At 35.5% G+C, this 26,291-nt stretch overlaps 1 protein-coding gene across 3 annotated transcripts in view; it reads left to right on the top strand.

Moving 5' to 3' along the window:
- Nucleotides 1-26,291, top strand: part of LRRIQ3 (leucine rich repeats and IQ motif containing 3) — a 173,588-nt gene that overhangs the window by 44,320 nt on the left and 102,977 nt on the right. For all 3 annotated transcript variants that reach the window (XM_077905054.1, XM_077905051.1, XM_077905053.1), the window contains exon 4: nucleotides 3,120-3,253. In XM_077905054.1, the coding sequence (XP_077761180.1) occupies nucleotides 3,120-3,253 (134 nt within the window). The remainder of the gene's footprint in view (nucleotides 1-3,119; nucleotides 3,254-26,291) is intronic.

Below are 26,291 nucleotides of genomic sequence, written 5' to 3'. Positions count from 1 at the left end.
TATCTAAGTAATATAGCAGAGGGTGCTTCTTTGGATGATACCATTTTCTGAAATGAAGGGGTGAGGAGATTTCTTACCTTTCCTGTTTTCTAGGACCACAGGGTTCAGGTAAAACTCAAGATTGTCAAGTATGACAAATGAATGCTGCGCAGGATAATATTGTAGAGGAATATTGAACTCAGAACAATGTCCGGAAAGGCTTCTTGGAGGAAAGAATTGAATCTCCAAAAGACTAAGTAGTGAGATAAGTAATTGAGAAAGGCAGTCAAGAAACTGGAGTGGAATCTGTGGAAAGAATTGAGGTTTGATTATCAGATAATTTTCAGGGTTATAAGTGGTTGGATATTGCCATTGTGGAAGGTATCTTATGTAGGGTGAAGGGAGATGAGATGGAGGTAAAAAGTGACTAGATCAAGAATTTTGTGTGCCAAGTCAAAAAATGTGTAATTGATCTTTCAGTGACGTGCCTGTGAAATATAATAAGCAGGTGTATGCCATGTGATCAGATTTGCATATTGGGAAGTTCACTCTAGCAATAGTGCACATTATGCTTCAAAGGGAGTGGGGGAGTGGGGATGATTTCAGTTATCGGGACCATTTTTAGCAAATTAAGGAAGTGTTAAAGACATGCAGTAAAGCAATGGCAGAGATTAGAAGGAAAGGGAGAAGTCAGATATTGGGATGTTGAATATCCAGGATCTAGCAACATTTGGGTATAAAGAAGCATAAGAAAAAAGAGAGCTTAGGATTTCTGAGTCAGGTAATTATGGGCACTAGTATCATTTACTTACAGCATATGAGAAAGCAGTTTAAGATAGAAGATTCTTGTTTGGGAAAGTTGAATTTAACTGAATATCAGTGTGAGCACATTGTTCTTTAGTTCAATAGTGAGTTCAGGCTGAAAGCTAGAAATCTGAGAGTCATCAGCACATAGGTAAGTACTGAAGCTATGAATTAGATACAATAATCTGGAGAGCATATTCAAATCAAGAAGTGACAAATAGAGAAAAATCCTTTCCATGTGGCACTAGGCAGGGTATGGATAGGACTTTAAGAAGTCCAGAAGTGGGGATCCCTGGGTGGCGCAGCGGTTTAGCGCCTGCCTTTGGCCCAGGGCGTGATCCTGGAGACCCGGGATCGAATCCCACATCGGGCTCCCGGTGCATGGAGCCTGCTTCTCCCTCTGCCTGTGTCTCTGTCTCTCTCTCTCTCTCTCTGTGACTATCATAAATAAATAAAAATAAAAAAATAAAAAAAAAAAGAAGTCCAGAAGTAAACAAGAGTTATAGGAAAACTACAAGGAGTGGTTTACAGAACCCAAGGGAGGTATTTGAAGGAGGAATATCCAATGTAGAAGTATCTGATATGTTGGTAGGTGTAAAATCCAGTGGATTGAGATAAAGGAAAGGAGAAGGTAGGGACAGATATGAAATTCTGTCTCAGGAATTTGGGTTCTTAAAGTTAAATAGAAAGGTTAGAGGGTTGGGTTAGATATGATTGTTTATATGGGTGTATTAATGGGTAGAGGAATAGTGACAGTAGAAGATAAGTAATAGTGAAACAGAGTGAAGTGGGACTTAATAGCAATGGAGTGCCTCTCTTGGACAGGAAGGGAAATACTTCTTGTTTTTAAGATAGAATAGAAGGCATTTCCTTTTTTTTTAAGATTTTATTTATTTATTATGAGACAGAGAGAGAAAGAGAGAGAGAGAGAGATAGGCAGAGGGAGAAGTAGGCTCCATGCAGGGTGCCCGATGCCGGACTCTATCCCGGGACTCCAGGATCACACCCATGATATGAGGCAGGAGGCAGATGCTTAACTGCTGAGCCCCCCAGACGTTCCTAGAAGGCATTTCTACTTAGAATAGAGAGAAATATAGTTAAATGGGAGTATAGTTAAATTTAGGGAATGGAAGAGAGTTAGTTGATGGAGTTCCTACTTGATGGCCCTGTTTCCTCCATGAAAAGATGTTTAGGGAGTTCTGGGGAAAAGGCTTAAAGAGTGTTGAGAACAGTACTGAACTGAATGTTTGCAATAGCTCCTGTTGGAAATGGACGCAAGCCAGGGCCAAGTAAAGCATTTGCTAATTAGCAATGAATGTTTGTAAATATAAATCTGAAGTAGCACTAATTTGCAAGGCTTTGTGATTTTTGTTTCCTGGCATTACTTAGCTGATTGAGTGTACAGGCAGAAAAGGGGACATGATATGATGGAGTTGGTAATTTTCAGGTAGATGCGTCACAAACAATATAAATTTTAAGTTCTTAATGTATCATCCTTACTTTCAAAACATAAGTAGGGTAGCTTTATTTCTAACCAGTCAGATGACCAGTGGACTAGAGGGAATCTATGATCCCAAATCTAAAATTTTGCAGGAACACAGGATCTCTGGATGGCTCAGTGGTTTAGCACCTGCCTTTGGCCCAGGGCGCGATCCTGCAGTCCCGGGATCGAGTCCCACGTCAGGCTCCCGGCATGGAGCCTGCTTCTCCCTCCTCCTGTGTCTCTGCCTCTCTCTCTCTCTCCCTCTATGTCTATCATAAATAAATAAATCTTTAAAAAAAATAAAAAAAATAAAAATAAAATTTTGCAGGAACAGAGATCTTGGAGATAATTTCTTTAAAGGCACTATAGAATATTTTATTCCAGAGGAATGAGCTGTATCCTATAAAAGTGTCCAACATTTCTAGTTAAGCTACAACAAAATTTTGGACTACTATAAGTTATTCTGTGACCCAACATATGTCAGTTTCCTATGGTAACCCACAGGATACTTTTAGAGTTTTGTTGGATACCTATTCCTTCCACACTTTTTAAAGATCAACATGATTATGTTCAAAATTTTATATTTATGATACTAGACTGGGAAAAGAAGGTAAGAGGAAGAAATTTATCATCATTGGTCTTGAATTTTGTGTCGAAAATTGAAATTATTCTTTGCTACTAATTCTTGACACTATGATCTAATGAAATCAATGAGAATGTATTTATTATTTAACTATTATACCTACAAGATACTTGTAAGCATTTTAATAGTTTATTAGACTAGCAATTTTAAAATGTCCCTTGGAAATACTTTCATGAAAGATAAATGTTAACATATATTTTCTTTATACAGGGATCAACCTATGATGATGAAATTAATAATATCAAACATATTATTTCAAAAATTAATGAAATTCTGGCTCATAATTCACCAGTTTTGATTGTTCAAAGATGGATACGTGGTTTCTTAGTTAGGAAAAACATGAGGTATGTTTTCTTTTCTTTACTACTGTAATATTAAAATAAAATAAATCAGTGATGAAAAGGCAATTTTTCAAAAATATACATTTTATATTCTCTATCAAAATGACATTTGACTATTTGAACTAGTTTTAAGGAAAATATCACATACTCTATGGCAATATAATATTTAGCATGATCTGAATTGATACTTTTATTTTTTATTTTAAATTCACCATAAAAATAGCTAGTTAATAAATTTATCATTATTTGAGTAATTCAGATAGTTTTCTTATATTAAACTTAAAAATATCAATGACAACATATTGAATTTCTCTCATATAATGGGATGTAATAGAAATTTAAGCTGTATGTTATGGGATACAATAGAAATATAAATCATGAATCATATGTGAAGATTTCACAGTTTGGGGGGATGTGAAAATTTTGCTGAAATATCTGTTACCACATCAATCTAGTCATCCTTTGGTTAGTGGTCTTTTCCTCCCTCCATTTCCTGTATTCCTTTCCAATGGCTGGCATTTGTAAATAGAAGAAGACTTTTCTTGCAAGAATTGCTCAACATTGTAATGTGGGAGATAAGACAGGACACTCTGCAATCAACCTCTTTGTATTAGGTGTGCCAAACATCAAACATATGAAATGAGTAAATGAACATTCTTGTATAGTTTAATCTCCAGATGCTAAATGGCAGAGTTCAGACGATAAAAAATGAGATTCAGCCCTGAAATGCAGGTAGAATTAAATAGATCTAAAGTTGGGCAATGGGCATTCCTGAGAAAGTAAGATTAGGAAGTTTTACTGAAATGTTATTCAACATTCAGTGGTGAGGCCGAGAGAATGTTCTCTTGCATTAGCTTGCATGTGTTGAACCACAGATGGCAATAGCCCTGAAAAAGAGAAATAGGTATGAGGGACAAGCAGCAAAACTGACAATAATATAGTACCTGAAACTTCTGAGGAAGAGGTTCATTATAGTTTTCAAACCAAGATCAAATTGCAAGAGAGAGTGGGCTCACAAGTTAGGGCGCATACAATGATTCGGAATAAAAGATAGGGGAAAGTTTCAGGCACGGACTGACAGGTGTCTATTTATTTAAAGTATTATTTCTATCTCCTATGTTCCATTTATATGTAGTATGCACTTTACATGAAATAAACATCTAAAGGGACTAGTCTTTAGTTTATTCCCCCAAGATTGAGTTCTTCTGTCTTAGAATCAAGATTTCCTCTAATACTCGTGTAACATGAGATCAAAACCTTATGCATGGAAATAATTTCAGAATATTTAGCATGCGTGAACAGAATTTCAATGAGCTTTGTGGAAGTAATAATAACAGATCACAGTGGTGTAAGGCAGACTGATTTGAATTATTTTTCTCTTTAAAATGCAGTTCCATTAGACCCCTAGCTTAACTGTTCTGAACCTGACTTTCCTCATATGTTGAATGGTAGAGAGCAGGGGCTAAAAGCAGGACCGAACTCACTCACTCTTTGCTTGTGGTAATTAAAATCATGAATCTAAAGCATAGCACCTTCTTATTAGCTGCTATTTTAAGTATCATTGCTATTGTTATTATAACTTGTGCTTTTTGCATTATTTGACTCCATGGGAAACCTACTCTTTTGTTTGTTTCTTTTTTGATTCTTGCCCCCTTCTAATTACATTTATGACGGCATATAATATACCTAGTAATCTTTCAAAAATGTAAATCTAAGTTTATTCAACAGCTTAAAACCCTCCAATTGCTCCCAGTTTGATTAAGGCAGACGGCTGAGATTTTGGCCCTACAGTGTTCATGACATACTGTCGTTACCACAAGCACTTACCGTGCTGTATTGCTGTTGTCTGTATCATTATCTGTATCTCCAGATGTACCGTACATTCTCTGTATGTAGCACATAACAGAGTGCTTGACATATGTTAGGTGCTGCAAACGTAGTTTGCTCAGTTAGTAAATACATAAATAGATGGTGCAAGCTAGAGTCAGAGAAGTATGTCTGGATTCATCAATGGGAAAGTGAAAACAAAAAGCAACTGGACAACATACAAAGCCGCTCTGAGAGGTGCCTATGGATTTCCCCAACCTAAAGGTACAAATGATTAGTCCTCTCAAATGTCTCTCTCTAGCCATGAGAAACATCTCCCCACGCCCAAATACTTCACACTATGCTTGAAAATTGTTCATTTAAACTACTTGAAATGTTATATTCCGCCTTAAAATAACATATACTGCCTAAATTTAGAAAATTGTTATGGTTAATGCTATCATCTTTTAAAGTGATGGTACTTCTAATGTGGATGATATAGTGCAAGGGAAATATGCTTTTTAAGTTTTTTTAAATTTTAATTCTAGTGTAATTAGTGGTGTTAAGTCAGTTTCAGGTGCTCAACCCACTGATTCACCCTTCTACAAACTACTCAGTGCTTATCATAAATGTACTCTTAATCCTCTTCATTTATTTCATCCCCTCTGGTGACCATCAGTTTAGTTTGTTCTCTGTAGTTAAGAGTGTGTTTCTTCATTTGTCTCTTTTTTGTTTTGTTTTGTTTCTTAAGGTACACATGCTAGTGAAACTATATGATATTTGTCTTCGTCTGACTGGCTTATTTCACTTAGCATTATGTGCTCTAGATCCATCCATGTTGTTGCAGATGGCAAGATTTCATTCTTATGAGGGGCTGGTGTTTATACACACACCACTTTTACGCTATCCATTCATTTGCCAATAGACACTTGTGTTGCCTTCATAATTTGGCTACTGTAAATAATGCTATAGTAAACATAGGGGTGCATACGTCTTTTCAAATTAGTGCTTTCATTCTTTTTAGATAAATACCCAGTAGTGTGATTACAGATCCCATGGTAATTCTAATTTTAATTTTTTAAAGAAAACTCGATACTGTTTTTCGCAGTGGCTGCGCTAGTTTACATTCCTGCCAACAGTGCAGGAGAGTTCCTTTTTCTTCATGTCTTTGCCGACACTTGTGTTTTTAATTTTAGCCACTTTGACAGGTTTGAGGTGACATTTCATCATGATTTTGATGAACATTTCCCTGATGATAAGTGATGTTGAGCAACCTTTCATATGTCTGTTGGCCATCTGTATGTCTTCTTCAGAGAAATGTCTGTTCATATCTTCTGCTCATTTTTAATTGGATTACTTGTTTCTTGGTGTTGAGTTTTATAAGTTCTTTATATATTTTGGAGAGTGAACGTTTACTGCAGTGCTATGTCTCCTGTTCACTAGAACTTGGCACTTCAAGGGTGTCTCTTGTGTGTGTGTGTGGCATGCACTATGCTGTTGTGCCTGACTGTTGGATTTGTCTTCCGTTAAGTCATCTGCAATGACTCTCTTTACCTATTTGGGGCTGGATTTGGTCCCTATGTTGTTTGGGCCAGTCTGGGGCTATCTTGGGCTTGAGTTGACTCAGACCAGGGATTTGCCAGAACTGCAGGAACACTGCACTGCAGGATACTTCCCTGTGTTGTTCCCTGAGAAACTTCCATTGATGAATGGAGCATGTAGTCAGACCAGATGTCTGCCCCCAGCATACTGCTAAGGCTCTAGTCAAACTGGTGTGTAGGGTTTTCTTCCCTTCTCCTTGGAGCAGGTGTCACTTTAATGAGGTGCTCACCACTGTCATATTTGCTTGCACAGTGCCACAATTGTGGAACTGCTTCGAATGCACTCCTGCAAAGGGTGTGTTGGATATAGAAGGTCTGCAAGAGAGTACGGGGGGTGAAATATGCAGTGTTAGCAAAGTACCAATTAGTTGGCTGTGGGAGGGGACCTACACCACTTCAGAAAATTCCTGGAGCGGTGGATCTACAGAAGGGCTCAGGGATGGAACATACTGTTCCCAAACTAGGTGAAAAGTGTTCAGGCTGCCCTGGTTCCCACAAGTGTCCCTGTATCTAGGGTGTAGAGTGGGAAAGGGAAATGGTGACATTTCTCCCTTTCATGGACTGTCCCACTGGTCAGTTTGGCTCTCAAGCACATCCCTTCCCTTCCACCCTCTTCTGTGTGGCCACTTCTCTACATTTAGCTGTGGAGCTTGTTCTGCTAGTGTTTAGGTTGTTTTCTGGGTAATTTATACTACTGTAGATATCCATGGGATGAGGTAAAACTAGGATCCTCCTACTTCACCATCTTCCCCAGAAGTCTCAGGGAGATACATTTTTATTCTTAGAGTGAAATATTATGATGATGTTGGAGCCTACTAAACCTAAGTAAGTGGAGCTATATTGAGGTAATAGGGAGGATTATTGGCTGTATCAGTGGGATGTAAAAAAGATTAAAAAAAGGAAAAAGTAGGAAACAAACATTTATTGAATGTGCAGCATATGTAAAGTACTATATTACATACTTTAGTCCACTTTATATCTTTAATACAGCAGAACTTTTAAATTTGTCCTGGATTTTCTGCTTTATAGATGAAATAGTAAGAATTTAAACTTGGTTGAGAGGTTAAGATATGACTCTAATGTCAGACAGCTGTCAAGTTCTATTGTGCAACCTATCCAAAATTCTGTGCTCTTTTTACTTTTTTCTATATATATACTTTTTCTTAAGAGCCCTGGTCTTTTTAGTAAGGAATTGTGTTTGGAGACTAGTATCTGGGAATTGGATGTGTTCATTGCTACTAGAGTGTCAGAGTTCCTAGGCCATTTTGGCAGACTGGATAGAAAATGGTTTATTTTTTTACATCATGATTTCATGTTGATACCTTCATTGCGAATCCAATACAGGTGATTCTGCACTGCCTTTCTTCATTCTACATTATACTTTCCTTCTTCTTCCTTTGAATTTTGGTTGCCAACATTCTCAATAATTTTACTCATTAGCTTAATTCTAACAGACACAAAATATTTCAGAATTGCTATATGTAAACTACTATCAATTACAAGCATATTTAATAAAGTTAAAATTTGTTGTAGGTTTGTTTTGCTTTTAGCTTGGAGATATATATTTAAAATAATTGTTGAATAGATAGTGTTATCATAGTATATTATTAATTCCTTTTCTAATGACTTTATTTCTTTTTAATTTTTAAAATATCTAATTTCCTCTTCTCTTTCTCTTAGGAGATTTTCTATTCTGTTCATTATGTTCCTTATAGTTTAGTATTTATTTCTAAAATGAGTTTTAAAATTCTAGTTCTTTTCTGAGTCCCATCATTGCATTTATAAACTTGTATACTTCTAATTTATGTGGTCTTGTATGCCTTTTATCATTTTCTTGATACCTTTTGGTTCATTTTTTAAAATAAGTATATTTTATTCTAAAGCAGTTTGAGTTATTCATCAATATTAAACAGTATAGATATTTCTAATTTATTTCCAGCCTCTACCCTTTATAACCTCTCCCATTACAAACATCCTCCACTGGAGTGGTATCTTTGATAAAATTGATGAACTTACATTGACACATAGTGATTATCCAAAGTCCATGGCTGACATTATAATATACTCCTGGTGTTACATATTCTATAGGTTGGACACATGTATAATAGAATGTATTATCATTATTGACTTCTATCCTTTGCCTTCAAAATTCTTCTGTACTCTGCCTATTTATTCCTTTTCCCACTGCTAACCTCTGCCAACCACTGATTTTTTTTACTGTCTCCATAGTTTTACCTATTCCAGAATATCATATAGTTGCAATAATACAGTCTGTAGACATTTCAAATTGACTTCTTTCACTTGGTGACATGCATTTAAGGTTTCTACATATATTTTCATGGCTTGATAAAGTCATTTGTTTTTAGAGCTGAATGACATTACATTGTATGTACCTGTTTCTTTATCCATTCCCCTTCTGGAGAACATCTTGGTTGTTCCATCTTGGTTACTTCCAATTTAGATAACTATGAATAAAGCTGCTACAACATCCACATACAGGTTTTTGTGTGGACCTAAGTTTTCAACACCTTTGGATAAATACCAAGTTACTCTCTATTCTGTTCCATTGATCTATTTATTTTTTATTTTTAAAAAATTTTTTGCTAATACCATCCTGTCTTGATTACTGTAGCATTACAGTAATCTTGAAGTTGAGTAGTGTCAGTTCTTTAATTTTGTTCTTTAATATTGTGAGTCTGGATTTTTGCCTTTCAGTTGAAACTTTAGAATTAGTTTGTTGATATCCACAAAATAATCTTCAGGGATTTTGGTTGAGTTTGTATTGAATCTATAGATAAGTTAGGATAAACTGAAATCTTGACAATTGTGAATTTTCCTATCTATGAAACATTAAATTCTCTCATTTATTTAATTCTTCTTTGATTTTGTTCATCAGAGGTTTGTATGTAGTTTTCCTCAAATATACCTAATACATTTGTTAGACTCCACCTAAATATTTTCATTTGCATTGGTGCTAATGTATGGTATTTTGTTTTCCATTTTGATTATTGGTATATCAGAAGGTGACTGAGTTTTGTGCATTAACCTTTTATCTTTCAACTTGCTCTAATTGCTTGTTAGTGCCAGGAGGGTCTTTTTTGTTTATGTTTATGTCAATTCTTTCAGATTTTCTATATAAACCATCACTTGAAAACAAAGTGATTTTTTCCCCTTTTTTCTCAATCTGTATACCTTCAATTTCTTTTCTTGTTTTGTTGAATTAGCTAGAATTTCCAATACAAATGTTGAGGAGGAGTGTGAGAGGACATCCTTGCCTTGGACCTTATCTTAGTGGGAAATCTTCTAGTTTTGCCCTTTTAAGTATGATATTAAGTAAAGATTTTGGGTAATTATTATTTACCAAGTTGAGGGAGATCTCATTTCTTCCTAGCTTTCGGAGCATTTCTATCATGAATAGGTGTTGAATTTTGTTAAATGTTCTTTCTGCATCTATTGATTAGGGTCATGGGATTCTTTTTCCTTCCTTCCTTCCTTCCTTCCTTCCTTCCTTCCTTCCTTCCTTCCGTCCTGTTAATTTGATGATAAAAATGAAAAAGAGGACATTGCTGCAGGCCTACAGACATTAGAGAATACAGTGAACAACTTTATGCCAAATAATTTGTATGAAATGGGCAAATTTCTTGATGAAATATAACTTTCATACTGATACAAGAAAAAATGAAAATGCTGCACAATCCTATATACATTAAGAAATTGAATCCATGATTAAAGAAGCTTTAGTTCTAGATAATTTTACTAGTGAATTACTCCATATATTTAATTTAAGGAATATTTTTTTTAATTTATTTTTTATTGGTGTTCAATTTACTAACATACAGAATAACCCCCAGTGCCCGTCACCCATTCACTCCCACCCCCCGCCCTCCTCCCCTTCTACCACCCCTAGTTTGTTTCCCAGAGTTAGCAGTCTTTACGTTATGTCTCCCTTTCTGATATTTCCCACACATTTCTTCTCCCTTCCCTTATATTCCCTTTCACTATTATTTATATTCCCCAAATGAATGAGAACATATAATGTTTGTCCTTCTCCAACTGGCTTACTTCACTCAGCATAATACCCTCCAGGTCCATCCACGTTGAAGCAAATGGTGGGTATTTGTCATTTCTAATAGCTGAGTAATATTCCATTGTATACATAAACCACATCTTCTTTATCCATTCATCTTTCGTTGGACACCGAGGCTCCTTCCACAGTTTGGCTATCGTGGCCATTGCTGCTATAAACATCGGGGTGCAGGTGTCCCGGCGTTTCATTGCATTTGTATCTTTGGGGTAAATCCCCAACAGTGCAATTGCTGGGTCGTAGGGCAGGTATATTTTTAACTGTTTGAGGAACCTCCACACAGTTTTCCAGAGTGGCTGCACCAGTTCACATTCCCACCAACAGTGTATGAGGGTTCCCTTTTCTCCGCATCCTCTCCAACATTTGTTGTTTCCTGCCTTGTTAATTTTCCCCATTCTCACTGGTGTGAGGTGGTATCTCATTGTGGTTTTGATTTGTATTTCCCTGATGGCAAGTGATGCAGAGCATTTTCTCATATGCATGTTGGCCATGTCTATGTCTTCCTCTGTGAGATTTCTGTTCATGTCTTTTGCCCATTTCATGATTGGATTGTTTGTTTCTTTGGTGTTGAGTTTAATAAGTTCTTTATAGATCTTGGAAACTAGCCCTTTATCTGATATGTCATTTGCAAATATCTTCTCCCATTCTGTAGGTTGTTTTTGAGTTTTGTTGACTGTATCCTTTGCTGTGCAAAAGCTTCTTATCTTGATGAAGTCCCAATAGTTCATTTTTGCTTTTGTTTCATTTGCCTTCGTGGATGTATCTTGCAAGAAGTTACTGTGGCCGAGTTCAAAAAGGGTGTTGCCTGTGTTCTTCTCTAGGATTTTGATGGAATCTTGTCTCACATTTAGATCTTTCATCCATTTTGAGTTTATCTTTGTGTATGGTGAAAGAGAGTGGTCTAGTTTCATTCTTCTGCATGTGGATGTCCAATTTTCCCAGCACCATTTATTGAAGAGTGCTAGAACTCATACAGCAATTCGGTAGCGTGGCAGGATACAAAATCAATGCCCAGAAGTCAGTGGCATTTCTATACACTAACAATGAGACTGAAGAAAGAGAAATTAAGGAGTCAATCCCATTTACAATTGCACCCAAAAGCATAAGGTACCTAGGAATAAACCTAACCAAAGATGTAAAGGATCTATACCCTCAAAACTATAGAACACTTCTGAAAGAAATTGAGGAAGACACAAAGAGATGGAAAAATATTCCATGCTCATGGATTGGCAGAATTAATATTGTGAAAATGTCAATGTTACCCAGGGCAATATACACGTTTAATGCAATCCCTATCAAAATACCATGGACTTTCTTCAGAGAGTTAGAACAAATTATTTTAAGATTTGTGTGGAATCAGAAAAGACCCCGAATAGCCAGGGGAATTTTAAAAAAGAAAACCATATCTGGGGGCATCACAATGCCAGATTTCAGGTTGTACTACAAAGCTGTGGTCATCAAGACAGTGTGTCCTGGCACAAAAACAGACACATAGATCAGTGGAACAGAATAGAGAATCCAGAAGTGGACCCTGAACTTTATGGGCAACTAATATTCGATAAAGGAGGAAAGACTATCCATTGGAAGAAAGACAGTCTCTTTAATTTAAGGAATATTATATACCATCTTATGCAAATTTTCCAGAGAGTAAGATGCAGTACTTTCCATGTTGTTTTGAGAAGTCAGTATAGCATTAATGCCATAACCTGACAAGGACATTATAGGAAAGATAATTGTAGGTTATTTTTATGAATATACATGTAAAAATATTAAAGAAAGTTGTAGAAAATCATATCTAGTGATATATAGAGGATGGTGATCTGTAGCCAACATAGGTTTATTACTAGAATGCAAAATTAGTTTAACATTGGAAAAATAATCACATTGACAGAATATGGGGAAACACCTCAGGCATTCCTTACTTTGCCCAGTATCAGGCTGACTGAAATTTGTACATATTTTAAACAAATATCCTTATTTGAACAAATTATTTATTTTGCAAGATTCCAAGGTAACTGAGATTTGGTTTCATTTGATCTCATCTCACTTGTGATAGGCTGAATTCCAAGATGGCTTATATGACATTTGTTCCCTGGTGTTACTTCCATGATTATGTTATATTATCAAGCAAAAGGTAGTTTACAAATGTCCTTTAGATTACTCACTAATCAGTTGGCTTTAAGATAGATTATATGTGAGTCTAACCTAATCAAATGAGCACTGTAGAAACAGTTTTCTCTGGCTGGTAGTAGAACCAGCGTATCAGAAAAAATTGAAACACAATAAGGATTTGATGTACTGTTGCTAGTTTGAACACTGAGAAGATCATATGCAGAGGACTGGGGAGTGACCTTTAACAAGCTAGGAGCAGCCCTTCACCAATAACCAGCAAGAAAATGGTGACTTCAGCCCTACATAAGAAATTGGATTCCACCAACTACCTGAATGAGCTTAGAAATTCAGATTGTGGGGATCCCTGGGTAGCTCAGCGGTTTAGCGCAGGCCTTTGGCCCGGGGCGTGATCCTGGAGTCCTGGGATCGAGTCCCACATGGGGCTCCCTGCATGGAGCCTGCTTCTCCCTCTGCCTGTGTCTCTGCCTCTCTCTGTCTCTCATGAATAAATAAATAAAATCTTAAAAAAAAAAAAGAAAGAAAGAAATTCAGATTGTTTCCTCCTGAGTGTCCAGAAAAAAGTCCAGACCAGCAACTAAATTTGTGGGATTTATTACTCTGCAATATAAAATAATATATGATAAAACTGTATAAAGTGAGGCTATAGCTCTGGTATGCATAAGGTTTCATTTACATAGTGCCTTCTAAAGTAAGGATTGTCTATATACAAATCTTCCCAATATTTGTACAAGAATCAGTTGATCGAATTCATTTAAGGATTGGAAGGAAACTTTCTTAATCTAATAATAGGTATCTTTTAACACATTTTTAGCACTTGATAGTGAAATACTGGAATTATTTCCTCTAAGATTAGGAACAAAAAAAGGTGTCAGCTATTAGCATTTTCATTCAACATGTAATGGTAAAACAAAGTGACAAAAAAGGAAGTTAAAAGATTAGGAAAGAACAAATAACATTTTAATTTCCTACAGATGTCATGATTATGAATATGCAAGCTAGTAAAGTCCTAATACAAAAACCAATGGTATTTATATAAACACAATGAAACATTTGAAAATGAAATTGAAGATACCATTTATAATACTATAGAAAGGCACCATTTGTTCATTTGGTCTTCAAGAGGCAGACACAAAAATAAGATAGGTACAAGAAATTTCTTTGCAGAAATATTTTAAAAGGAGTAGGATTAGATAGAAAGCTATGAACCTGACACCTGGGAAGGGAGAGAGAGAAGGAGCTGGGTGGGAAGCAACTCAGCTGAATACAACTGAAAAAAATCTAAGCCAGACCAGTGGGAAATTTCTGAACAGAGGGTAAAGGTTAGAGGAATCCTGCATCAGGCAGAAATTGGCCAGCACTATTACAATACCCTGATATTATTAAGCATTGACTGGGATAGCCTGAAGAAAATGTACTACGGGATCCAAAGAAGTGGAGCCTTGGGCTGTCAGTTGTGCTCTCCTTAGTGCATTATCTTCAAGGAGATGTGAGCGCTGTACTTCCATGGGTATCCTTTTTTTTCTTCTTCTTCTTCCATGGCTATCTTATATAACATACTAAGGATATATGATATGAATTACCTCTAAAAAGAAAACTACCAAGAATTACTGAAAGAACAAGATCAAAATAAATATAAAGATATATTATTTTTATAGTATTAGATGAATCAATATAGTAAAGATGTCAGTTCTTCTCTAATCTATATCTACAATGTATTCCTAATAAAAATTCTAGTTTTTCTTCTTGAATTGTATTTTGAAAATAGTATTATGTTGGCACTTCAGTTTTCCTCTACTCATTCTTAAAATTTCACTATACTAATATAAAGAAGACTTAGAAAGGTAGAAGATAAGAGAAAGGCAAGGAGAAAGAAAGCAACAAAGTTTTGGAAACTAGAAAGCAGGCGGGTGTCTTTAATGACTTTGCAGACCTTAGAAACCTTTAGTCTAGAAATCTGCAAGCTATGGCCTGCAGGGTGACTATCTGTTTTTGTAAATAAATTTTATTGGAGCCCAGGGACACCCATTCCTTTATTCATTGTCTATTATCATTTTGATACTACAATGATAGAGCTAAGTAGTTGTGAAGGAGATCATAGTGCTCAGGAACCTAAAATATTTACTATCTGTCTCTTTAAGAAAAACTTTGCCAACCTCTGCTATATAGTCTATCCCGATAGGAGCCCAAGAATAAGGCTGATTCATACTGCAGAACCCAGGAATTAGTGTGAATTGAAGATAATAAGAATCTCTATAGAAGCATAAGTGATGCTACAATTAAGAACATTTCTTGAATCTCAGTTTTAGAATCAGTTAAACTCTTACCCAGTCCTGAACTTGTGGGCAGCTGACAGTCTATTCTCCATTTAGTCCCTCTTCTCCACTCTTTTCTAAAGATTTAAACATGCTTCTATTAGGGGCCAGGGATAATTTATGGTAGGGCTGTATTATAACAAAATCGTAAGAATCTGTTGAAATTTTGTGCGATTTCCAGTTGCCTTCTCTACCAAATAGCAATAAGGCTTTTAAAAATCTCCAGTAAGAGATTAGATACTCCTTTCTGGAGAAACTGCCATCTTGAGAAAAGTCTGACAGTTGGGAATCACCCAGGTAAAGCAATCAGATCCCGCACATAAAATGTTAGTCGAGAGCTTGTTTGGAGGTTATAGCAGGGGGCACAGCTATCATGTACCTTTGACCAAAGAATGGTCCTCCTTTATCAGAGAGGGTCATCCTCTTCCACCAATTATAAGCTTTGAGAAGGATGCACATAGAGCAGTGAGGGAAGAGGGGACACATGCCTAACCCACCAGATCAGCTGAATCAACCCTGGTGCTCAAAGAAGTGCAGATGCCACAGCCAGATCAAACCACAAAAGACTTAAAAAAGTAAAAACAATCCTAAAAGACAGAGCTGGAAGTATTACAACTCAGATCTTAAGTTTTACTACAAAGCTGTGGTGATCAAAACAGTATGGTATTGACACAAAAACAGACACTTAGATCAATGGCACAGAATAGAAAGTCAAGAAACGAACCCGTGATTAGAGGGTCAATTAATCTTCGACAGAAGAGGCCAGAATATGCAATGGGATAAAGACAGTCTCTTCAACAAATGGTGTTGGGAAAACTGGACAGCTACATGCAAAAGAATGAAACCAGACCACTTTCTTACACTAGACACAAAAATAAACTGAAAGGGATTAAAGATCTAAATGTGAGCCCTCCAACCAGAAAAATCCTAAAGGAGAACACAGGCAGTAACCTCTATGACATCAGCTATAGCAATTTCTTATTCGATATGTCTCCCGAGGCAAGGGGAACAAAAGCAAAAATCAACTATTGGGGCTTCATCAAAATAAAAATCTTCTACAAAGCAAAAGAAACAATCAACAAAACGAAAAGGTGGTATACTGAATGGGAGAGGATATTTGTCAGTGACATATCCAGTAAAGGTTCACTATCCAAAGTATATAAAGAACTTGTAAAACTCAACATCCCAAAAAACAAATAACCCAATTAAAAAAAAATGGGTGGAAGACAGAAACAGACATTTCTCCAAAGAGAACAAACAGATGGCCAACAGATGCACGAAAAGTGCTCAACATCACTTATCAGGGAAATGCAAATCAAATGTATACAGTGAGATATCACTTCAACCCGTCAGAATGGCTCAATTCAAATAGAAGTGATATTGGTGAGGATGTGAAAAAAAATGGCACTGTTGGTGGAAAGGCAAACTGGAAAACGGTGTGGTATAGAGGTTCCTCAAACATTTAAAAGTAAAAGTATCCTACGATCCAGCAATTTCACTAATAGTATTTGCCCAGTGAATACAAGAATACTAATTCACAGGGATATATGCACCCTGATATTTATAGCAGCACATCTACCATGGCCACATTATGGAAACAGCCTAAGTGTCCATCCACAGATGAATGGATAAGCAAGATACGGTGTGTGTTCTATATATGCACACACACAATGGAATATTATTCAGATGTAGAAATGAATCAGATCTTGCCATTTTTAATGACATGGATGGAGCTAGAGAGCATTAATGCTAAGTGAAATAATTTCACTCTTATGTGGAATCTGAGAAACAAAACAAAAAAGCAAAGGGGAGAAAAGAGAGACAAACCAAGAAATAGATTCTTTACTATAGACAGCAAACCAATAGTTAACAGAAGGATAACAGTCTGGCTGGGAGAAATAGGTGATGGGGATAAGAGCACACTTATCTTGATGAGCACCGAACAATGTGTAGAATTGGTGAAATACTGTACTGTACACCTGAAACTAATGCAGTGCTGTATGTTAAATATACTGGAATTAAATTTAAAAACTTAAATGAAAAAAAAATTAGTTGATAACTCTTCAAATATACAGAAATATTTACTGTTTTACGTAGAGATGAAAGGGCAGCCAAGGATCACTAGATATTGGCTAATGCTTCTGCAACTGGAGACTAGAACAAATAAAATAAAGGAATGCTGGTTAAGAGACAGCTTAGGGAGCTTTTTTCCTCTCTCGTACTGGCAGTACACTTTTGTTGGGCCTGAATTTTAGGCTGATAGAAATTTTCTACTGGTTCATTGGATATATTGTTCATTCTTTTTGTGGCTTTCATTGCTGTTGTTGAAAAGTAAACTATCAGGTTAATTGTTCCTTTATAGTTATCCTTATTTTTTTTCTTTTATTACTTGGATCTTCTTTTATTACCTAGGATCTTTCTGTTTTCTGAAGATGTTTACTTTGACAATTCTCAGAATCAATTTCTTTTTATTATCCAACTTGAAGTTTGCTGAGCTTTATGTATCCAGGGATTGGTTTCTCTTTTATCAATTCTGGAGGATCTCCACTCATTTTATTATTGACAATCTCTCCAAAACATTCTTTTTATAAGAAATTATCTCTTTGCAATGGCAGTATCTAAATATATTAACAGTTCAGTATAGCAGAGGTCCTGCTCACAGGCTGGTATGTCTGTATTTGGAAACACTCTTGCCTTGAGGTTCCTTTCAATTGATTCCAAGCTCTTACTGGGGAGGATAAACAGACTTCTATTGAGTTTTAGTCTGGATTTATTTTCTTTTGTTTATCTTTTCCTTTAGATTATGGGTACATTTTAGTAGTTCTCTTAGTTTGAGGCTCTCAATATTGCTTTCATTTTAAAGACAACTTATGAAGCATGATCTTTCTACTCATAATTCATTTAGGATGATATTTTCTTTTTTAAGTTGTTATTTAAATTCCAGTTAGTTAACATACAGAATAACATTAGTTTCAGGGGTATAATATAGTGATTCAACACTTCCATACAACAGCTCATGCTCATCACAAGTGCATTCCTTAAACTCCAGCACCTATTTCACCCATTCCCTCTACCCACCTTCCCTCTGATAACTATTGGTTTGCTGTCTATAGTAAAGAATCTGTTTCTTGGTTTGTCTCTCTTTTCTCCCCTTTGCTTTTTTGTTTTGTTTCTCAGATTCCACATTAAGAGTGAAATTATATTTGTCTTTCTTTGACTTATTTCACTTAGCATTAATGCTCTCTAGCTCCATCCATGTCATTAAAAATGGCAAGATCTGATTCATTTCTACATCTGAATAATATTCCATTGTGTGTGTGCATATATAGAACACACACCGTATCTTGCTTATCCATTCATCTGTGGATGGACACTTAGGCTGTTTCCATAATGTGGCCATGGTAGATGTGCTGCTATAAATATCAGGGTGCATATATCCCTGTGAATTAGTATTCTTGTATTCACTGGGCAAATACTATTAATGAAATTGCTGGATCGTAGGATACTTTTACTTTTAAATTTTTGAGGAACCTCCATACCACAACTGTTTTCCAGTTTGCACTTCCACCAACAGTGCATGAGGGTGCCATTTTTTTTCACCTCCTCACCAATATCACTTCTATTTGAATTGAGCCATTCTGATGGGTTGAAGTGATATCTCACTGTATACATTTTTTTTCACTGTATACATTTGATTTGCATTTCCCTGATAAGTGATGTTGAGCACTTTTCGTGCATCTGTTGGCCATCTGTTTGTCTTCTTTGGAGAAATGTCTGTTTCTGTCTTCCACCCATTTTTTTTTTAATTGGGTTATTTGTTTTTTGGGATGTTGAGTTTTACAAGTTCTTTATATACTTTGGATAGTGAACCTTTACTGGATATGTCACTGACAAATATCCTCTCCCATTCAGTATAGCACCTTTTAGTTTTGTTGATTGTTTCTTTTGCTTTGTAGAAGATTTTTATTTTGATGAAGCCCCAATAGTTGATTTTTGCTTTTGTTTCCCTTGCCTCGGGAGACATATCGAATAAGAAATTGCTATAGCTGATGTCATAGAGGTTACTGCCTGTGTTCTCCTTTAGGATTTTTCTGGTTGGAGGGCTCACATTTAGATCTTTAATCCCTTTCAGTTTATTTTTGTGTCTAGTGTAAGAAAGTGGTCCGGTTTCATTCTTTTGCATGTAGCTGTCCAGTTTTCCCAACACCATTTGTTGAAGAGACTGTCTTTATCCCATTGCATATTCTGGTCTCTTCTGTCGAAGATTAATTGACCCTCTAATCACGGGTTCGTTTCTTGACTTTCTATTCTGTGCCATTGATCTAAGTGTCTGTTTTTGTGTCAATACCATACTGTTCATCACCACAGCTTTGTAATGTAATTTCCAGTCTGGACTTCTGACACGTACAGCTTTGCTTTGCTTTTTCAAGATTGCTTTGTTTCTTCAGGGCTTCTTGTGGTCTTACACACATTTTAGGATTGTTTATTCTAGCTCTCTGAAAAATGCTGTTGGTATGTTGATAGAGATTATGTTAAACGTGTAGATACTTTGGATGGTATAGACATTTTAACAATATTTGTTCTTTCAGTCCATGAGCTTGGAATGTCTTTCCATTTGTTTGTGTCATTTTCAGTTACTTTCATCAGTACTTTATGGTTTTCAGAGTATAGGTCTTTCTTCCCTTTGGTTAGTTTATTCCTGGATATCTTATGGTTTTTTGGTGCAAATGTAAAAGGGGATAATTCCTTAACTTCTCTTTCTGCTGTTTCATTATCGGTGTTTGAAAATGCGATAGATTTCAGTATGTTGATTTCGTATCCTGAACTTTACTAAGTTTATTTACCAGTTCTGGCAGTTTTTGGTGGTCTTTCAGGTTTTCTATATAAAGTATCATGTCATCTGCAAATAGTGAAAGTTTGATGTCTTTACTAATTTGGATGCCTTTAATTTCTTTTGTTGTGTTATTGCTGTGGCTAAGACTTCCAATACTATGTTAAATAACAGTGGTGAGAGTCAACATCCCTGTCTTGTTCCTGACTAGAGAGGAGAAGCTTTCAGTTTTTCCCTATTGAGGATGACATTAGCTGCAGGTTTTCAAATATGGCCTTTAATATATTGAGGTATGCTCCCTCTAAATCAACTTGTTGAGGGTTTTTATCATAAATCAATGTTGTACTTTGTCAAATGCTTTTCTGTATTTATTGAAATGATCATATGGTTTTTATCCTTTCTTTTCTTAATGTGGTGTATTACGTTGATTGATTTGCAAGTATTGAACCACCCTTGCAACTCAGAAATAAATCCCATTTGTTCATGGTGATTTTTTAAAAATGTATTGTTGGATTCAGTTTGCTAGTATTTTGTTGAGAATTTTTGCACACTTAATATGACTTTTAATATATGCATTCCATTTTCATCAACCAGCTGTAATGTTGGGAAATTATCTAGATGCTATGATAGCCTCTAGGTAACCTACCATGCATGCTTTTTCACAGGTCATAAAATACAAAGCCTCTCAGATAAAATTATTATGCTTGAATCATACTTTATTTATTTTGTTTAAAACATACAGCAAGAAAAAAAGGAGTAGACTTAGGTAAATGTGGGATGAAATCACTGTACTATCTGAATCCTGTGTTGTGCAAAACTTCATGTTTTATCTGTCACCGTGTTTCATCAGGCCTCTCTGCCGATGATTGGGTTATAAGGGCCAGAATTAAGGGTGAGTGAGAGTATTCAACACATAGAAAGCATTCTGGAGCCAACACACTCTTGATTTATTAGAGAGATACAAGAACAAGTATGCCTCACCACAGCAAAAGTAACCGATAACCTTCTAAAGAGTTATGAATTTTACTTGCATGTTTTGAACAGAGAAAGCTTGGGGTCATATTAGGTTGCTGATAGGTTGGTGGGAGACGCAATTGCCCATCTAAAGATGATGTGATCAGTGATCTATGAAATTTTAAGGTGATATTTCATTTTCCCATACCTTTCTGTCTGTGAATAATACTCTGATTTCATCCTTTATATCAGCCAGTGTCTGTATACACCTGTTACATCTCTTCTGTGTAGTGAGTTTTCCAGGATACTAGCTTACTTACTATCTATACTTAATACATCTTATGAATTTTACCTATATCTTACTCTTGCTTATTCAGTATCTATATTTGGCATCTTATGAGCTTTCTTTCATCCAAGGACAAAGTAAGTCCAAGAAAGCAATTTTCTTTCTCTGACAATCTGTAGAGTGAGGAGAGTAGTGATGTTGGTGGTTTTTATAACTCACCTTTACAATGGAGTTCCATTCCACTTGATCCTAGATTTTGGGAAGGTTTCCCTGTGTAATCTCCATCCTGATCAGACCTGACATCCTCCTCTACTTATATACTCAGGGCTGTCTGTAATCCAAAGGTTAAGATTATCTGAGAGAAATAATTATCCTGAAGTTGAGAGCTGGATTCAGAGACCCTGCTTATCTCTTTGAATTGTTGCTTTAATTGGGTTTAGATTCTAAGGAATATATATATTTTCCTTACCCATGCATTATATTTTATCTATATTTTTTCATGTTTTTAGCAAGAAGATTTGTCAGAGTATTTAGTCAGTCATTTTAGGCAATTAAACTTTTACCTTGGGTTCTCAAGATGTGGAAAATGATTAAAATTGATTAAATAAATTGATCTAGGTATCTGAATTAAGGATAGCTTATGAGAAAAAGAATTGCCACATTTTTTTTACCTCTTTACACTCTAATTAAAATAAAAAGTCTCTTAGCAGACATCCATTATTATCTATTCTATATTCTTAAATTTGAACAAAATGTTTCTTAATATTAAAAAAAACACACAAATAACCAACTATAGATCATTCTATAGTGCTAATCAGATATTATGAAATATTATATAGTTGCTAAGATTCAAGAATAAGAAATTATATAGGGGTACCTGAGTGGCTCTAGTTGGTTAAACATCTGACTTGATTTCAGCTCATGATTTCATGATTTCAGGGTTGTGAGATTGAGCCTCATGTCAGGCTCCGTGCTGAGCATGGGGTGTGTTTAAGATTCTCTCTCACCCTCTCCTCCTCCCCCCTGAAAAAGAATACAAAATTATATAAATAAAACCAATGGTCCTTTGTATCATCAGCAGTTTGCTTGCCTCTATACATTTAACTGTTCCTCATTATGTGCAATGTTATTTGGGTTGGTTGACCACATACTTCATACCCACATGAATGTTTTGTTTTCTGATATAAGGCTGAAAGTTTTATTAGGATTATTTTGATTATCTTACTAAAAGAAGTAGAAGAAATAAAAGAATACCCAAGGTAAACTAATATAAACAATAAAAGGGATATATTGATTTACAGGACTGAAAAGTCCTAAAGAAATTGTTACAGAATCCTGAATAACCCCTGAATCCTACCCTAACTTGAACTTACTCTTTTGATATTTAAAGCAGTTTGAACTTGTCGCCATTGTGTGTAAAAAGAGGTGAATACTATAAGGAATAGACTTTAAATTGTGAAATTAATAAACTGAGCTAGAGAAGAGAGAGCCATGAGGAAGAACCTTTTATTCTGGGCTTGGCTGTTGGTAATCATTTTATACAGTTAAGAAATAGTTGGCTAAACTGTTTATATTATACTTTGGCTTTTGCCTGAAGAAGTATGAAGTTAGGGAGATTAGTAGGAAAAATGCCAGATGTTGATGTATTTTGATTATTTCACTTATGGTCTGTAGTATATTATTTTAGGAAGGACATATAATTAGTTTGAAATGGGTATAAATGAAATCAGTGAGAGAAGGAAATATGGCTTTGCTAAAAAGGGCAAATCTATAATGATTTATAGATTTATAACTGATCTATAATTCAGTTTGATGAAATGTTTATAATTTAGGAGTCTATCAAGTAGGAAAGATGATATATATACCCCGATCTACAGTTAGGATTTTGAAAGATGTAAAGATGAAAATAATACCACCTGTTAAGTATTCTCTGCCTGATTTAAGGAATAGAAAACACCACTAGGAAGATAAAGCCTCTGTTTCAGTGATAGGGCCATAATGAAATATTAGCGGAAGCCCAGTCTGAGGCCAAATGAAGATACAAGTCCCTAAACTTGAGTTGCGCAGGGAGGGCAGAGCATAAAGTCTTCATACTGGGAGAAGGAATTTTTCTTCCTTCCTTCCTTCCTTCCTTCCTTCCTTGCTTCCTTCCTTCCTTCCTTCCTTCCTTTCTTTCTTTCTTTTTTTTTTTTTTTTTACTTTCAAAAGGTTTGCCTCTTTTGGAGGGGTGGCCAGTAAAAATGCTAATTGCTACTAAGTGCTTAGGGGAATTGAATGGCCAGATAAATCTAAACTTCTCTAAAGATGCTGATTTTCTTAAGTCCTTTGGCACATTCATTCAGCCCTATTCCAAATTCTCAGGACATAGTCGTCTGCTACAGAAACATCTCACAGACAGGCATCCCTACAACTGTTCAGCTCAGGGAGGGAATAGTACACAGGAAGTGCCTCACTGTGAGGTACTCACAGGTTCACTGACCAGATAACTCACTCTGCTGCCCAGATGGAAAGTCCTACCTATTTTTGTTTGGCATGATGTAATATGTGTTGTGCTCTAGTGTACACTTTGTATATCTCTGTAGTCATTCTGCTTTTTTAATCTACATTTATATGTGCATAGGTAGGTTGGGGAAGGATAACCCATATTTATCCAGGTTTCTTGCACCAGGAATTACCATACGTTTTGAACTTAAACCGGAATTCAGGTGTGTTTTTGGATTCTCTTCTTTGAAATAGGGCACATATGCTTCATCTAGAAATTGCAATTTTGCAGCTATATGTATGAGAAGGAAAGTGATACTGATTTTGATATCCAAAGAGATAGATTTTAACAGACATTTTTGCTGTACAGTAATATATACTTTACCCCTCATTGTTGTGAGGAGTAGGATAAATCAAACACTCATATTTAGGGGTTGGACCAGATTGTTGTGAGCCAATCAGAAAAAATTATGTCTCTCAATCAGAGGGATTGGTAGGTTTACACTAGCCAGTCTATACCAGTTCTGTGGTCATGGAGATTAATCTGGGTTTGGCTCCAGTGAGCTTGAGGAACAGGGTTTGATTTGGTAATCATGTATCATCTGTTCTCTTTCACTTGGATTATTGCTATACTCATTTTTTTATACCCTTTTTGCAATATAAGAGATGCCTGCTTGGGGGAAGAATTGACCTATGGGAAAAGAGTGAGCCAAGAGAACCTCTGAGTAATGGGACTTAGCCCCAAACAAACCATGTGTGGAATCCTACCCCTGGATTTTTCAGTTTTGGAAACCAATAACTTCTCATCTGTATTTAAGCTACCTTAAATTTGAGATTTTCTGTTTTTTTTTTGTTTGTTTTTTGTTTTTTTGCAGGTAAAAACTATTGATAAATATGTTTATTGGGAATGCATTTGTTAAATTATTGATTAGTATACAAATTATCTGCAGGGGCTTAATTGAATTATAACTGCTATAAAATTAGCAAAATATTTCAAGTACAGATATCATATATAATTTCATTTTTTAACTTTTTTTTTAAAGACTTATTATTTAAGAGACAGTGTGGCTCACAAATCGCGGGGGGGAGGGGCAAAGGGAGAGGGAAAAGCAGACTCTTCCCTGAGCGTGGAACCCCCAGGACACTGAGATTATTACCTGGGCCAAAGTTAGACACTTAACTGATTGAGCCACCCATGAGCCCTTTTACTTTATTTTTAAGGATTGTAATTTGTAATAAACATTTGCTACTTGCATAGTGTTTTAACTAGTGATTATAGACATTGTCACATTTTTCAAAGTTGAAATTACCAAAACACTACAAATAAAATGAAGTTAATTGCTGTTGCCCAATTTTTAGCAAGTTTTTCTTGAGGAAGGCATTTTGTTATTTTAATTCATTTGAAAGTAGAATGCTTATTTTATTAAATTTGTATCATGTATATTTTATTTGTATATCAAATATGTATATATTTTTATTAAATTTTTAAGGTTCTTGATACTTTTACTTTATTTTCTGGACATTATGTTGGATATTGGAAAGCTCTTCTGAAATGACTAGCATTTTGACATAAAATCATTATTTCTACTGTGATGGTCATGTAACAATATATGTTATCAAATATCAAATTATCTAGGTTTAATGAATACCTTAAAACTTTTATTTATCATCAATTATTTTAGAATTTTTGATGATTGAGCAAAGAAAATGAGTATATCAAAAAGTTAAAAGTCTGACATAGAGAGTTTAATTTTTTTTTTCTTTTTGTTTATACTGTAAGAAACATAGAGGGGTGCCTGGGTGTCTCCATCTGTTGAGCCTGGGACTCATGGTTTCTGCTCAGGTCATAATATTACAAGTCATAGGTTCAAGCCCATCATTGGGCTCCCCCCTTAGGGGGATCTGTTTGAAGATTCTCTCTTCAAATCTTCCCCCCAGTCACACTCTCTCTTTCTCTAAAATAAATTAACCTTTTAAAAAAGGAAACATGGAATGCTTAGAGATTTAATATACCAAATCAAATTTGTTTTTTAATATTTATTAGTTATTAAGTAATTCTTATGAAAAACTTCCTCCTACCCTCTTTTTCAGTTATTAGAAAATAATATAAAATTGTTTGGGTGTAAGCAAATATCATGAACTAACATGAATTTTTTGATGTTATCCAAAGTTGGCAGGGGGTGAAAGCAAACATGGATTCAAGTTTTGGTTTGGCGTAATGTAATAAACATTTTATAAAAATGTTATATGTTTATATTTATATTTTTATAAATCTACCTATTTAATCCTATAAACAATCCTGTAGATAATTTGCCTAAGATTACAAAGCTAGTTATAGATACAGGACTCAAGTCCATTTCTTATGGATCAGAGCTAAATAAGATATTTTTATTATTTTGCTACCACTTGCAATAATCCTGGGGAAATAATCCTCCTTTCATTTGCAATCAAGGTTGTGTATATATTTATGTGCATGTGTGTGTATATATCCAGATATGTGTATATGCGCTTCTTTTCCGTTCTCCCCCAGAAGTCTCTAAGGCAGAATGGGAA

Source organism: Canis aureus, chromosome 8 (genome assembly GCF_053574225.1).
Source record: "Canis aureus isolate CA01 chromosome 8, VMU_Caureus_v.1.0, whole genome shotgun sequence".
NCBI classification, from domain to species: domain Eukaryota; kingdom Metazoa; phylum Chordata; class Mammalia; order Carnivora; family Canidae; genus Canis; species Canis aureus.
This window is presented reverse-complemented; position numbering and strand designations above follow the sequence as displayed.